Consider the following 13156-nt stretch of genomic DNA (forward strand, 5'->3'; position numbering starts at 1 on the left):
TAGGGTGCATTACTGTTTGAAGGGTCGGTGTGGACTTGTTGGGCCAAATGGCCTATTTCAACACTGTAGGGATTCTATGATAGGAAGAGCTGTTAACCCAGCTCAGGCCTTAGAGGTATTTAACGTTTCTGTTCTCTCCTCAGCCCACATCAGCTCCCTCACTTCTCCGTACACTCACCAGCTCGACCAGCCTCTGGATGTCTTCGGAAGGGAAATGCTTTTGGATCTGCACTTCCACTTCCTTCTTCAGGGTTTCCGGCGTGAAGGATTCCACTATGACCTCAGCCAAGATGTCCGCCAGCCCTCCCGTCCCCGACAGGATGAGCCATGGGATGTTGTTTGTCGTAGCTTTGTAAATTCTCTAAAAAAACCCAGGAATGAACAGCACAGGTTAAAACTGCTCGCCCCACACAGATCCCTGAGCAATGGCTCAATTTGGGGGTCATGACCTTTAAGGCAGCAATGGCTGAATTTGAGGGTCACAACCTCTGAGGCAGTGATAGCTCAATTTGGGGGTCACGACCTCTGAGACAGCGATGGCTCAATTTGGGGGTCATGACCCCTGACGCAGTGATAGCTGAATTTGAGGGTCACAGTCTCTGAGGCAACAATGGCTCAATTTGGGGGTCATGACCCCTGAGGCAGATGTCCAGCTCTCACCCGATGTGTGGAAAAGCACATCCAATTTAGATCCTCGTGTTTTTATGTCATGTTGGGGTTGGATCTCCGAGGTCGGATTCCAGCTTCAGAAATGTCAAGGTGTAGCTAGATGACCTTTAAGGACTCTGAGAATCAAACACTTTGCTTCACCCTGCCCCCACCCACCCACCCACAGACCTCACAACAGTGCCCCACCCCCCCACACCCCCATCCACTCCATTTTCCTACCAGTCGGAGGGAATAAAACCAAAAACAGTCATCCTAGGAAGCAGAAGTTCTGCTCTTGTAGAAGCTCCGTTGTGAAGTTACAAGGTGATTTGGACCAGGGTGTAATCATTCACACATTTTACTGGTTTATAGCCATTGTGGGGTCATGGCAAATTTCAAATCTTGCAACTTAGGGTCATGGTGGGGAAGAAAATATATGCATCCATTATAAATTAGGTGACCTTATCAGGATCCCTCGAAGAAAGCATATCTCAGTCATCGTCACTCGATGATGAATGACTTCAATGAAGACAATTGAAGCAGGAGTAGATCTTTAGCCCTTCAAGCCATTCAGTATGATCATGGCTGATCATCCAACTCAGTATCCTGCTCCTGCTTCTCGACCCCTTCCCTTTGATATTTCTAGTCCCAAGAACTGCATCCTTCTTAGAAACATTCAATATTTTGGCCTTAACCGCTTTCAGTAGCAGAGAATTCCACAGGCTCCCCATTCTCTGGGTAAAGACATTTCTCCTCATCACCTTTAAGGAGGGGATCTCCTTAAAAAGGAGGTCATTGCTCGGGCCATTGGGAACGGGACATCTTCCAGTTATTGGGACAGGTCTGATTATTGGACCTTTGCCACCACTAGATACTGTTAGTCCCTGCTGGAAGTGCCCAGTCACTGTGGAGAGAAGGCCTCACTGCCCACCATACATTCAGATAGAATGGCCTCAATCGACTGCTCACCTCCAGCATGTTGGGCCCCCCTTGGATCAGCATGCACAGCACAGGAATCTCAATGCTTCCTCTCCCTGCAGGCAAGGAACAGAGTTAAAGCACAATCCTCAATGTTAATGTGAGTGTTTGTCAGTTTGTTTGTGCCTGAGTGCCTCTCTGTACATTGGTCGGTGCACTCTTCTACATCAGAACATAAGAGATAAGAAGCAATGGGGAGGCTATGGCGCAATGGCTTTACCACTTGGCTGTTAATCCTGAGACCCAGGTAACACTCCGGGGATCGATTCCCACCACGGCAGGGTACAATTTGAATTCAACAAATATCTGGAATTAAAGGTTTAATGGCGACTGTGAATCGATCGTTGATCGTCAGGAAAAACCCATCTGGTTCACTGATGCCCTTTAGGGAGGGAATCTGCCATCCTCACCTGGTCTGGCCTACATGTGACTCCAGACCCACAGCAACGGGGTTGACTCTTAACTGTCATTTGGGAAATTAGGGAGGGGTTAATAAATACTGGCCGAGGCAGTGATGCCCTCATCCTGTGGATGAATTTTTAAAAAAGCAACAGTAGGCCTTTCAGCCTTTTAGCCTGCTCCATCATTCAACAGAACATGGCTGATCTGACTGTGGGCTTAACTACACCTTCCCCCGCAGCACCCTTTTCCTGTAACCTTTGACTGCCTTGTCAATTAAAAATCTAACTCAGCTTTGAGCAAACCCAACAATCCACCCTCCCACTGTTCTGTAAAAGAGAATTCCAGGGATTAGCAACCTTCTACAAGAGGCATTTCATAGAGTCATATAACACAAGCGAGACCTTTCGACACCAACCCCATCCACGCTCACTCCACCTTCTTACATCTGACCCATAGCCTTGACTGTTACGATATTTCAAGTTCTCATCCAAAGACTGTGAGGTTTCCTACCTCAACTCCAGTCCCAGGAACCGCATTCCAGACACCCCCACCATCCTCTGGGTGAAAAAAGCCTTTTCTTAAATTCCCTCTAAACCTCTCGCCTCTCACCTTCCCATTCCCTACTTACACAGAACATGCATTGTTGTCAAATTTGACAGAAACACACTCTCCTGGCTCACTCCCAATGTAACCGCTGGGGTGGCACAGTGGCTCAGTGGTTAGCACTGCTGCCTCACAGTGCCAGGGACCCGGGTTCAATTCCTGCCTTGGGCAACTGTCTGAGTGGAGTTTGCACATTCTCCCAGTGTCTGCATGGGTTTCCTCCCACAATCCAAAGATGTGCAGGTCAGGTGAATTGGCCGTGCTAAATTGCCCATAGTGTTAGCTGCATTAGTCAGGGGGAATGGGTCTGGGCGTGTTACTCTTCAGAGGGTCGGTGTGGACTTGTTGGGCCGAAGGGCCTGTTTCCATACCATAAGAAATTTAATCTAATCTAACCCTTTCACCTTTCACTTGGGTGGGTTTCCTTTGGGTGCTCCGGTTTCCTCCCACAATCTAAAATATATGTGGGTTAGGTGAATTGGTCATAATAAATTGCCCATTGTGTTCAGGGATGTGTAGAGCAGGTGCATTAGTAAGGGGGAAATCTAGCGCAATAGGGTAGGGGAATGGGTCCGGGTGGGTTACACTTTGATGGGTCAGTGTGGACTTGGGCCAAATGGCCTGTTTCCACACTGTAGGGGATTCTATGTTTTTTGGGGTTGAAGGAGATGTTTGTGGGGGAGCAAAGACCAGACCAATGTCTCATGGTGGGTAATAACTGAAAACTAATCATAGTGACTCTCCCGGACTGTTTTAAACAAGGGGACATTGGGTCAAGAACACTCTATAGGCTTGATGCCAGTCAGGACAAAGCAGCCTGCTGTTCTGGTAATACACACCTCCGATTCCTGTCCTCTGTGTCAATATATGTTGCTCCAATTGTGCTTGGAACTGAATTTCTCCTCCCATCCGATTGTTCGTGCCATCGTCCACCAGCAGGAAGGCAGAGTAATTATCATCCAGTGTGTGCTCTTCCTCTTTGTCACTACTTATTGTGTACTCAACAGGGAAGGAGCCCTGACCAAATGCAAACAGGCAAGTAAGAATCAAATCTGGGCCTGCAGACGCATGCCTCTCACACACATTGTTACACATACTTTCACACACACATACACTTTCACACAGGCACACACTCACAACATATATTTTATTTTAGATTATTTTAGGTTATTTTATTTTAGATTCGGAATAGTCTTCGGCACAACATTGTGGGCCGAAGGGCCTGTTTTGTGCTGTGCTTTTCTAAGTTCTGTGTTCATATTCACACTCACACAGACACACACAAGCACGGACATACGCACAAATTCTCCCTAAATAAAATTACAGGGAATCCCTCGTTTACGAACGTCTGATTTATGAATATTCATACTTACAATCGCAATCCCCTTCCAGGAGTGTAATGTTAAAGATCTGGCAAGCATTTCCTGTACTTACGAGTAGCTATTTTATATTGTCCTGCATTGTGTTCCAACTTGCATACAACTCAACTTGCAAACATGGTCAGGAACAGAACCTGCTTGGAACCCAGGGACTGCCGGCATACAAATAACTTTGCTGAAATATGCACATTTAAACAAACATACAGATGCACACATACATAGATGCAAGACCCACATGCATAAGTACAGATACACAATAGGGCGGCACGGTGGCACAGTGGTTAGCACTGCTGCCTCACAGCGCCAGAGACCCGGGTTCAATTCCCGCCTCAGGCGACTCTCTGTGTGGAGTTTGCACATTCTCCCCGTGTCTGCGTGGGTTTCCTCCGGGTGCTCCGGTTTCCTCCCACACTCCAAAAATGTGCAGGTTAGGTGAATTGGCCACGCTAAATTGCCTGTAGTGTTAGGTGCAGGGGTAAATGTAGGGGAATGGGTCTGGGTGGGTGCGCTTCGGCGGGTCGGTGTGGACTTGTTGGGCCGAAGGGCCTGTTTCCACACTGTAAGTAATCTAAGTAATCTAATCTAATCTAATCTAATAGTGATAAAAGCTTGATAATAATGGCTCTTTAGTAAAGCAACTTTAAACATAGAACATTGGACCCCAACAGTGAGGTCCTCAATCCTCTCCCCTCCCAACTTATCCCTATAATCCTGCATTTCCCATGGATAATTCACCCAACCTACACACCTACGGACTGTGGAAGGAAACCAGGAGCAGCTAGAAACTGTAATGTCTTTGAATGCACATACGATAAAAGCAGAACCAGAAATCAGAAACCATCAAGTATAATTGTTAGTATTTATTAAATCATTTAGCAGCGACTGGGACATCAGATTGAAAGAGCTATGATCAGGGTTGTTGTTAAGTTGGCGCTTAGAAATTACATCAAAATCTGTCAATGCTGCATTTAATGTTCCACTTACAATTTGACTCTGTGTGCGCAAGTGGTAATTGTTGTTTAAATTTGTATAATATTTCATAATCAGTCTGTACACAGTGCTGATATTTATACAAGAATTCATTACACACTTAAAAAAGTGCACTCTCTCACTGACGCGCACACTCACATACACACACACTTGTACAACACACATTCATGCATACACACACAATCTTATTCTAACATGTGTCATGTGTAGTCCTTATATTTGCATTTGTACGTGAGTCTCACAAGGCAATTCACAGCCACCACTAACTCTGTTGAGAAGAAGGTGGTGGTGACTTGCTGCAGTCTGTGTGGTTTGGGTACATCCAAAGTATTCTCTCTGGCAGTTTGATAGCATTGCCAGTCTTACTGCATCATTTCAAAGGGCAGAGAAGAATTACCCACATTGCTGTGGGTCGAGAGTCACATGAAGGTCAGTTCAGGTAAGGATGGCAGATTTCCTTTCCTAAAGGGATATGGGGGAACCAGATTTTTTTTACAACAATCTTGTATTTTTTCTAGAATCCCTACAGCATGGAAACAGGCCCTTCGGCCCAACAAGTCTCCACCGACCCTCCGAAGAGTAACCCACCCAGACTCCTACATTTGCGCCCAACCTACACATCCCTGAACATTCTGGACAATTTAGCCTGGCCAACTCACCTAACCTGCACATCTTTGGACTTTGGCAGGAAACCAGAGCAAACCCGCACAGGCAAGGAGAGATCGTGCAAACTCCACACAGACAGTTGCCAAGGCTGCAATCAAACCTGGGTCCCAGGCGTTGTGAGGCAGCAGTGCTAACCACTGAGGCACCGTGCCGCCCTAGATTGGAGATTCATGGTTGTTGTCCGGATTTATGACTTGAATCTAATTACTCAGGTGTTGTTAGGAATTGAACCCATGCCTCCAAGTAATTAAGCCAGACGTTCAGCTTATGAGTCTAGAACATTCCAATTCAGCTACTGTGTCCCCAGTAGACACTAATGATGATCATATACCATCCTGCCAAGAATATCCCATTTGACTGGGATGAGGAGACTTTCTTTCTCTCTTTATTCTGTGGAATTATCTTTCCCAAAGAGTAGTAGAGTCAGGGTCCTCGAGTCTGAGTTAGGTAGATTTTTGATCAAATGAAGTTATATGAATCGGGCATAAAAGTGGCTTGAGACCACAATCTGATAAGATATGGCATTATTGAAAGGCAGACCAATAGCAGTCCAATAGCAGTCCAATGGGATATACGGCCTTCCCCTCCTCCATGTTCTTATATATATAAGCATATGCAGTCACCCCGACTCTTACAAAGCCCCCTACTCTGCCAATCTTACCTTGGGGTTCACCAGACGCTCTTTCTCGTATACTATTCCCCACGGTGCTATCCCCATGGCAACCACCTTAGCAGTTGACCGTGTGTTTGCTGTAGCATGGTCACGCACCGCCTGACCAACGTACTTGCCAATGCCAACTTGCAGTCCACTCGTCATAATCCATGCTCCTGTGAGAAGGATCAACATGAACATGATAAACCTGATACCTGGGAGGTTCAGTGAGTGACGGTTATCAGCGGTGGTGCGGAGGACAGTAGATTTCAATAACAACAAGGGTTTGTTCTGAGAGTGTTCATAAGAGCAAAGGGAATTGGATGTACATGTGCATTAAAGATGCAAGACAGGTTGAGAGAGTGATTAACAGTGTCCTCTGCACTCATGTGGGCACAGCATTATAGAAAAGGCGTGAATGCAATGGACAGACTGCTGAAGCGATTCACAAGTTTGGTTCCAGGGATGAGAAACTTCAGTTATGAGGACAGTTACAAGGTTGAAGAATTTGAGACTCTTCTCCTTGGGGAGAAGAGATGGAGTGGAGGTGCCACTGTTGGGCTGGGGTGGACAACGTCAGAAATCACATGACAGCAGGTTATAGTCTGACAGGTTTATTTGAAATCACAAGTTTTCAGAGCACTGCTCCTTAATCAAAAGGTGAAAGAAGAGATGGAGAGGAGATTTGAGAGGGGTTTTCAAAATCCTGAGCAGGTTGGAGAGAGTACATAGGGTGCAACAGTTCGTGCTCAGAGAAATGGGTAAACTCAACAACTTTTGATCAAAGGTTGAAACTTTGCAATTGCAGCTGTTTCTATAACTTGTGAAACATAGAGGGACCGTGGTTTTCATTTGAATTATGAGCCATGGTGATATTAGAAAGGGATCATATTGGTCACCCCTCATATCTATGATTGGCTGTCCTTTCCATAATTGTTAATGCAAGGGAAAATCATAGAGTGTACAATCGGGGGTCAAGAGATTTAATCATTTATTTTCCTCATCTTAGAGCATTGCAGTGATAACACTGGATTATTGATGTTCAACACATTTATTTACAAGAGTGTTAAAATATCCCTGTAATACAAAATACCTGCTTCGAATTGCATCTGGTTTCTATTTTGTTTGAAGTCAATGACCAGACATAACCAATCAAGCACAGTGAGCATAGATCAATTACCAGACTCATGTAATCAAACACAGGTCAATTAAACCATTGAACACCACACCTGGTTTTGAAAGTTATTAGCAAAAAAGAACAAAAATGGAAGATAAGGAAACAGTGAGATATCGTAATCTGGAACCCGCTGTCCAAAAGATTTGGTCGTAAGTTCCAAAACAGAATCAGATCAGAACTTAATCAGAATTGTCACTCTCTGGGGAAAGAGCAAAGGGGCATGCGACTATTTGGATGGTGTCAGAGAGCTAGTTCAGGCACAGTGGGCTGAATGGCCTCCTAATGATCTCTGTCTTTTACTTTTAATCTTTTAATTTCTTCCCTAATAAAATTTACTTTGAAGATAATCTTCATTAATCTAAAAAATACCACACCTGGTTCAATGCTGCCCATTTTCCACCACCATATAAAGTAAAAATTAACTCCCTTATGTAATTTGAAGAATAAAGTGGTCAAGGTCAAAACATTGTATGATTTCAAGGATCTAATGTAGCACCTGGGACTTAAGGGATTTAAGGGATCAAGGGTATGGATTGAAAAGTCAGTTGATTAGATGATCAACCATGATCATAATGAATGACTGAGCAGGCTTGAAGGGCTTTCATTTAAAGAATACCTGGATGAACTTTAACAATTGTACATCCCTGTCTGGCGTAAGATTCAAAAAAGGAAGGTGGCTCAACCATGGTCAACGAGGGAAATCAGGAATCATGTTAAATCCAAACAAGAGGCATATAAATTGGCCTGAAAAAGCAGCAAACCTAAGGATTGGGAAAAATTTTAAAATCAACAGAAGAGGGCAAAGGGTTTAATTCGGAAATGGAAAACAAAATATGAAAGTAAGCTTGCAGAAAACATAAAAACTGACTGCAAAAGTTTCTATAGATATGTGAAGGGAAAAAGACTGGTGAAGACAAACGTAAGTCCCTTGCAGGTGAATTCATAATGAACAACAAAAAGATGGCAGAACTTTTGGATCTGTCTTCACTAAGGAGGACCCCAATAACCTTCAGGAAAAGCTCGGGACAGAGGGTCAAACATGAAGGAGGAACTGGAGGAAATCCTTATTAGTCAGGAAATGGTATTGGGGAAATTGATGGGATTAAAACCCGAAATGTCCCCAGGGCCTGGGGCTCTGCATCCCAGAGTACTTAAGGAGGAGGCCTTAGAAATAGTGGACACATTGTTGCTCATTTTCCAGTACTCTGTAGATCCTGGAAGAGTTCCAATGGACTGGAGGGTAGCTAATGTAACTCCACTCTTTAAAAAAGGGAGAGAGAAAAATGGAGACTTATAGGCCAGTTAGCCTGACATCGGTGGTGGGGAAAATGCTGGAATCAATCATTAAGGGTGTAAATAACTGAACATTTGGAAAACAGCGACAGAAAGAGTCCTAGTCAGCATGGATTCACTAAAGGGAAATCATGCTTGACAAATCTTCTGGAACTCTTTGAGGATACGACCAGTAAAGTAAACAATGATCAATCAATAGATATTGTGTATCTGGACTTTCCAAAGGCTTTTGACAAGGCACCACACAAGAGATTAGTAAGGAAAATTAAAGCTCATGGTATCGGAGATAATGAATTGATGTGATTGAGAACTCATTGGCGGACAGGAAGCAGAGAATTGGAATAAACAGGTCCTTTTCAGAGTGGCAGGTAGTGATGTGTGGGGCGCCGCAAGGTTCAGTGCTGGGACCCAAGTTTTCACAATATACATTATGGTTTGGACGAAGGAATTGAATGCCATTATCGCCGAATTTGCAGGTGACACTAAGCTGGGTAGCATTGTGTGCTGTGAGGAGGTTGATAAGAGGCTGCAGGGTGACTTGGACAGACTGGCTGAGTGGGCAAATAGTTGGCAAGTGCAATATTATGTGGATAAATGTGCGGTTATCCATTTTGGTTGCAAAAACAGGACGGTAGATTATTATCAAAATGGTGGCAATTTAGGAAAAGGTGAGGTGCAATGAGACCTGGGTGTCATGGTGGAACAGTCGCTGAAGGTTGGTATGCAGGTGCAGCTGGTGGGTGGATGTCAAAGTGGAACATGGTCACTGAAAGTTGGCATGCAGGTGCAGCAGGAAGTGAGGAAAGCTAATGGCATACTGGCCTTCATAATGAAAGGATTTGAGTATCGGAGTAGGGATGTCTTGCTGCAGTTATACAGGGCCTTGGTGAGGCCTCACCTTGAGTATGTGTGCAGTTTTAGTCTCCCAGTCTGAGGAAGGACATTCTTGCTATTGAGGGAGCTCAGTGGAGGGTCACCAGACTGATTCCCCAGAATGGCAGGACTGACATACGGGGAAAGGCTGGGTCGACTGGACTTACATTCGCTGGAATTGAGAAGAATATGGGAAGATCTCATAGAAACATACAAAATCCTGACGGGACTGGTCAGGTTAGATGCAGGAAGAATGTTCCCGACAATGAGGAAGTCCAGAACTAGGGGTCACAGCCAAAGAATAAAGGTGGCCATGATGTGGAGATGTTGGACTTGGATGGACAAAGTTAAAAATCACACAACACCAGGTTATAGCCCAGCAGGTTCATTTGGAAGTACAAGCTATCGGAGTGCTGTTCCTTCATCAGGTGACTAGCTACCTGACTAAATAGCAACACTCCGTAAGCTTGTAGTTCCAAATGCAACTGTTGGACTATAACCTGGTGGTGTGTGATTTTTAACTAAGAATAAAGGGTAAGCCATTCAGGACTGAGATGAGGAAGAACATCTTCACTCTGGAAGCTGTGAACCTGTGGAATTCTCTCCCACAGGAAACTGTTTGGGGCCAGTTTGTTAGATATATTCAAAAGGGAGAAGGGCATGGTCCCCTGGAGCTAAAGGGATCAAGAAGTATGGGGAGAAAGGGAGAGTGGGATACTGAGACTGCATGATCAGCCATGATCATATTGAATGGGGGTGCGGCATTGAGGGGCTGAATGGCCTACTCTTGCACCTATTTTCCATGTTTCTAAAGTATACAGAAAAAGGACATGCTGAAAGTACTCAGTAGAACTGGCAGAGTCTGTGGGGAGAGAGGAAAAGGGTTAATTTCTTCAGATTTGAAGAGTCGTGTTGGATTTGAAATGCTGACACACTGTCTGTCCACGGATACTGCCTGACACACCGAGTACTCCCAGCATTTCCAGCTTTAATTCCAGATTTCCGACACTTTAATGTAAATGCAGACGAAAGTCGTGCCCCACTTGTTACCCAGGGGTTTGGGCGGGGGAGGGGGGGATGTTGGGATGTGGGGAACCTCACCTGTACTCTGTGCAGCTTTGACCAGCCCCCGGCGGAGAATGTCCTTCAGCCAGGTCTTCATCTTTAAGCTCCGTTCCCCCCCGACAACGGACACCACCAGGTTGGGAGGCGGGATCCCCCAGAACTGGGTGATCAGGGTGTAGACGATGGCGGGTTCAGTGTCTGAAGACAGTCGGACAAACTGTCAAAGGGAAGAAACTGCATTTATGTGGCACCGTTCACCAAGCGCTTTGCAGCCAATCAAGCGCAGCTGCCGCCGTAACGGAGTCGATCTGACTTGCGCACAGTAAGATCCCACAAACATGGCCAGGTCAGCTGTTTGTGAGGTTAGTTAGTTGTCCGCGACCGGGCAACTCCCCTGGTCTTTAAAATAATGCCGTCAGATTTTTAAAAAATCTTCCCGAGCTGGGAGGTAGAGCTGAGGTTTAATACCTCACCCAAAAGGCAGCACGTGTTCGCAATCAGCAGAGATCTCTACACTCAAGCCAAATTTGAACCTAGGTCTTTCTAACACCCTTGCCTTTGTTTACTGACTGATGGATGTGGTTGCCATTAACATGAACACTTTAGTCCCCTGATGTTTTGAGACTCTCTCTCTCTCTCTGTTTGTGAAGCATTGAAGAGGGCACTGGATGCTAATGGTGTGCAGGGTTTGGGGAAATTGGCACCAGGCAATACAGCCAGTGCAGACACAAAGGGCTGAATGGCCTCCTTCTCTACCATAATAATTCTGTGATACAAACCCACACTGCTAGCAACGGACAGAATTGTTCATAGAATCCCTCCAGTGCAGAAACAGGCCATTTGGTCCATCAAGTCCACACTGACGTTTTTTTTCGGCCTTTTGGCTAAGATCAAGTGTCTGTTTTTATCAGGACAGGGGTCGAGTTGCGAGTCATCAGAGCTAGTGGAGATCATCGCTGGATCGTGCTTGGATGTTAGAGGATCGCTTGGCTGTGCTGACCTGCTATTGGTGGATCTTCATGCTAGCTTCGGCCTAACGCCAATTCAGGGACCAGCCAACCTCAGAGCTATGGCCTCAACACCTGCCCGCAGCCCTGCGCAGGGGGTTCGAAACACCGTCTGGGTGACTGTGAAGAAGGTGGAGGGTCGTACACCGGTGGATCGCATCCTGTTTATTAAGAAGGTATTGCTGGGATGCTGTGGGTTCGCTGCAGCGGACGTGTACTGCCTGCAGGATTTCCCTGGGGCAGTCTACTTTGACGTGACCTTCAGGAGTGTGAAGCAGTGCAAACAGCTCCTGAAGGTCTTCAAGGAGAAGGAAGGGGAGCCGCTGTTTTCCATCTTGTCTGCAACCCCATTGTGCATGCTTCCTGCACAGAGGAGTCGGGTTGTTACAATCCATATGTACAACCCCTATGTTCCAGCCGCTGATGTCCTGACCTTCCTGGGAAGGTACGTCCAAGTTGAGGGAGAAGCCACCGATGTGATCGACCCCTTTGGGATCTGGACCAGTAAGCGGCAGGTCAGGGTGACTCTGAGGGTCGATGGCAATGGGAACATTCTCCACCCACCCTCGAGCTTCGCAACTGGAGGGAGCAGAGGCTACCTGACATATGCAGGGCAGCCGAAAGTGTGCCGAACCTGCGGGAAGTCGGGACACGTGATGGCGGACTGCAAGGGGACCATCTGCAGGAACTGCAAACAGGAGGGTCACCTGACTAAGGGCTGTCAGGAAGCAAAGAGCTGCAACCTGTGCGGAGAGGCGGGCCACGTGTACAAGACCTGCCCAAGACGGGGGGGGGGCCCCACTTACGCACAGATGGCCGGAGGTGACAATGCGAGCCGTGGACCCCCAACGACCAGTAAGGTCCACCCAGACAGCAGGGAAACGGAGTCTGGTGGCACCCAGAAAGAAGAACAGGCTGGAGTAGAGGAGGCGGCAGCCAGCGGAGAGACACAGCAGCTGACCCTAGCTCTAGCGGGGCAGATGGAAGCAATGGAGGAGAAGGTAATCGAGCAGGCAGAGGAGTGGATACCTGTTAAAAACAGGAAGAGAAAATCCGGCCAGGCCCCCAAAGCCTCCCAGCAAAGGGGGAAAAGACAGCTGCACGAGGGAGGGACGGCCAGCTCTTCAGATGGGGAAGACGGGCGCAAAGAATGTCATCACCACCAGAAGAAGAGACAGAGCGCCGTAGATAAAGAGGGGGGCATTTCCTCCCAACCAGGAAACAACGGACCCCCTGAAGTCCACCCTCCGTGGGAATCAGGGGGTACCCACTGCCCCACAATTGCAGACAACTGAGAGCTGCGATCCTCTGACAGTCCCATTGTCAGACACAGAACTGGATGGTGCGGACCCTTGCCTTGGCTCAATGATTCCAGAGCGGGTAAATGACCACAGTGAGAGCCTGGATAGCTACCTCAGCCCAG

General features: G+C 46.6%; 1 protein-coding gene across 2 annotated transcripts in view; it reads right to left on the minus strand.

Moving 5' to 3' along the window:
- Positions 1–13156, minus strand: part of LOC122542213 (transient receptor potential cation channel subfamily M member 4) — a 94374-nt gene that overhangs the window by 57948 nt on the left and 23270 nt on the right. Inside the window, exons 4-8 of one of the 2 annotated variants that reach the window (XM_043679710.2) lie at positions 10763–10943; positions 6328–6494; positions 3471–3648; positions 1618–1682; positions 179–361 (exon numbers count right to left, since the gene is read on the minus strand). In XM_043679710.2, coding sequence (XP_043535645.2) covers positions 179–361; positions 1618–1682; positions 3471–3648; positions 6328–6494; positions 10763–10943 — 774 coding nt within the window. The remainder of the gene's footprint in view (positions 1–178; positions 362–1617; positions 1683–3470; positions 3649–6327; positions 6495–10762; positions 10944–13156) is intronic. The other variant, XM_087978286.1, reaches the window with a different exon arrangement.

The sequence above is a fragment of the Chiloscyllium plagiosum genome, unplaced genomic scaffold (genome assembly GCF_037043375.1).
Source record: "Chiloscyllium plagiosum isolate Xiang-an unplaced genomic scaffold, Cpla_swu_hap1 HiC_scaffold_33, whole genome shotgun sequence".
Taxonomy (NCBI): domain Eukaryota; kingdom Metazoa; phylum Chordata; class Chondrichthyes; order Orectolobiformes; family Hemiscylliidae; genus Chiloscyllium; species Chiloscyllium plagiosum.